Source organism: Olea europaea, chromosome 7 (genome assembly GCF_002742605.1).
Source record: "Olea europaea var. sylvestris chromosome 7, O_europaea_v1, whole genome shotgun sequence".
Classification (NCBI taxonomy): Eukaryota; Viridiplantae; Streptophyta; class Magnoliopsida; order Lamiales; family Oleaceae; genus Olea; species Olea europaea.
Window position 1 is genome coordinate 19,949,266 of NC_036243.1, and position 2,811 is coordinate 19,952,076.

Genomic DNA, 2,811 nt, shown 5'->3' on the forward strand with positions numbered 1-2,811 from the left:
TCCAAATAGAATATAACTAATAGTCCAAAAAGAAAATAAATAGTAAATGGAAGAAAATAAATAGTAAATGGATGTCCGCATCACAATTTTTCTGTTCTCTTATCTCATACTGGATTGGGAGAAACTTATCGATCGTGCACCAACAGGCTGATGTTGATGGAAATGGGACGATTGACTACATTGAGTTCATTACTGCTACAATGCACAGACACAGATTAGAAAGAGAGGAAAACCTTTACAAAGCATTTCAGTACTTTGATAAAGACAATAGCGGGTGAGTGCTTCGAGCAAGATTTTAAAGCTTATAACTCTGTTGTATATTACTGAATAAGTTTATTTCACTTGCTATAGGTTTATCACAAGAGATGAACTAGAAACAGCCATGAAAGAGTATGGAATGGGCGACCCAGCCACCATAAAGGAAATATTATCTGAAGTGGACTCGGACAATGTGAGTTTGTTTACTCGATTAAAGGTCAAATTTTTTCCTTAAAATATGGTCTCACCTAGACCTGTCAAATTTCCAGGATGGAAGAATCAATTACGAAGAATTTTGCACCATGATGAGAACTGGAACTCAACAGCCTGACAGACTCTTTTAGCAGTATTGAGAACCGGGTTGAGTGTAAGAATCGAAACTTTCAGAGTTAATTTGCTGACTCCAGATCCTTAGAAACTACGTGGAATCTCCACCCGAAGTTAAGACCTTTAAACCCTCTGAGACTCNGTAGATTTTTATACACAAATTTCCTGTATTCATTCTCTGATTCCCCAAGGATATCTTCTCATTTTTTTCAATAGTATGTGATTTGCTGACAATTGTCACCCTTAGCACCCTCACCGATTTTCTCGTTCTTGATTTAATATAATTTTGGATATTATTTTGTGGATCCCGATAGAAAGTGGTGTTTATAAACATAAGCCATACATAGGCTGAATCAAGGTTAAGATAGACATTCTAGTCACAATCAAAAGTTAGTTATTCCAAAAGAAATGGCTCTGGTTTGATATTCCAGCATGTGATTCTATAAACCAAGGCATAAATTTAAAGTTTCAAGATTCGCATTGTTCAGCTAACTATGATTGTTTCGATTTGATCATTTAAGAAGGGACGATGGAATGAGTGGCCTGAATGATGGAAGTTACTGGCCTGGTATTTGTGACCTAGCTAACAAATTTAGTCCCATATATATATATATATATGTCACAGTGGTAAAAATGTGTAAAATTGGGCCAGTGCTACGATACCAAACATGTCATACACTTTTTAAATTAGCGGCCGATACTATAGGCCTGTATTGTATGGTTTTGTTTCACCAATCTTGGATACTGTAATTTGCTAGATTACGGATGAACATTTTACCACAGGTTTTTAATTTACCTTTCTGTGATTCCTGTTATAAAATATACTCGTGATCGTGGGTGTAGGATGGACCATTTTAAAAGCAGATTTCCAATTCATTAGATATAGGATATCAATATTTCGTGATTCACTATCAAACTTATTCCAATTTCGAGAGCTTGGGTCAAATCTACGTTGATATACCCTCGAGCTCTATTACTGAACTACTCATTCAATGAGCGGCAGCCATTCGAGTGATTGTGAACTTGATTTGATCGAATAAAACAGAAATGAAATAGTGCACATGATCAATCATAAAGTTGCAAGATTCCTTGGTTGTATTTGAAGTAAATTAAAAATTTAAAAGTGGCTTGAGCACAGCCGAAAGTCCAAGATCTAATCAAATTCTCATGTTATTTTGTCTTTAACACTGGGAGAAAAATCTGAAGGAGCCAAATTCATTGAATGGCGGCAGCTTCCTTGTAGGCGTGGGACACATTTGGGACGGTAAATACTGCAATTACCTTCATTTCAATGGACCAAAATTTCTCCATGTCACTGTTTAATTTCATTCTTGTTTGATCCTATCTTGCATAGTGATTGAGTGTGACAATAAGTTGATCATCGAAGCATATGTATTAACCCAAACGATCATTTCACTAGATCCCGATTTACAAATTATACTAGTCTAGAATACTCCAATTTTTCATCATGTCAACCACACCTCTAATTTGACGTGATGCCTATCTTAATTTAGCACGCCAGTCTTAACTCGGCATGCTTAAAGTTAACTGTGTGAGCACCGTCGAAGAGTAATTACTTACTAGAATAGCACACTCGAGTGAGCCATGGGCTCTGGGGATTATATATGTGTTAATTTTCATGAGAAAGTAACATGACTAACAAATAACTAAAATGGTTAATTCAGAAAATCAAAAGTGGTTAGTTGGTCAAAAAAAAATAAAAAAGAAACGTCCAAGTTAACTAAACAAAATGTTCACCTTGAATGGTAACACATATCAGAGTTCAATTTCTTTCTTGCTAAAAAAAAAAAAAAACTAAATATAGTACGACCATCTAGTCGTAAAAGAGACTATTTAAACTTTTTTTTTTATTTTTTATTTATGACAGGGGAACTTACAGCCGCTACCTTTCAGGTGTGTCCAGCCTCGGACTGATGCAATAGCTTGCAAACCGTGCCAATCAGGTAAATCGTACTAGACAAGCCGGATGTAACAAGCTCGATCGAAAAAGTGTTGGTAGAAAAAATCGAACTCGTGATCAAAAACCTTCGTACTCTCCTATTCCACCAACTCGATTACTCCATGAGGGGTGAAAAGAGATTATTCAAACTTGATGTCCTAACAAGTGGCGGGAGGCAGGTGGGCCACTGGTGTCCCAGGCTCCCACTTGAATCTGAAAAAATGAAATAAAATAAAATAAAATTGTAAGAATTGTTTTTTTTTTTT

The 2,811-nt window shown here is 35.9% G+C and overlaps 2 protein-coding genes across 2 annotated transcripts in view; both read left to right on the forward strand.

The window, feature by feature from the left end:
• Positions 1 to 6: 6 nt before the first annotated feature.
• Positions 7 to 729, forward strand: LOC111397341 (calcium-dependent protein kinase 2-like). Its single transcript, XM_023024209.1, has 3 exons — positions 7 to 274; positions 352 to 451; positions 528 to 729. Exons 1-3 carry the CDS (start codon positions 72 to 74, stop codon positions 600 to 602), a joined length of 378 nt encoding a protein of 125 aa, XP_022879977.1. The 5' UTR covers positions 7 to 71; the 3' UTR covers positions 603 to 729.
• Positions 730 to 2,453: 1,724 nt separating this feature from the next.
• The window catches only part of LOC111397340, a 2,577-nt gene continuing 2,219 nt past the window's right edge, over positions 2,454 to 2,811 (forward strand). Inside the window, exon 1 of the mRNA XM_023024208.1 lies at positions 2,454 to 2,549. The gene's annotated coding sequence lies outside the window, so the exon portion shown is untranslated. The remainder of the gene's footprint in view (positions 2,550 to 2,811) is intronic.

What these genes read in the sequence shown, in the direction of transcription:
- LOC111397341 (XM_023024209.1), top strand. Translation starts at nt 72, where the DNA reads ATGTCCGCATCACAATTTTTCTGTTCTCTTATCTCATACTGGATTGGG. An exon ending in TTTGATAAAGACAATAGCGG is followed by an intron (nt 275 to 351) that starts GTGAGTGCTTCG and finishes CACTTGCTATAG; the next exon opens with GTTTATCACAAGAGATGAAC. An exon ending in CTGAAGTGGACTCGGACAAT is followed by an intron (nt 452 to 527) that starts GTGAGTTTGTTT and finishes TCAAATTTCCAG; the next exon opens with GATGGAAGAATCAATTACGA.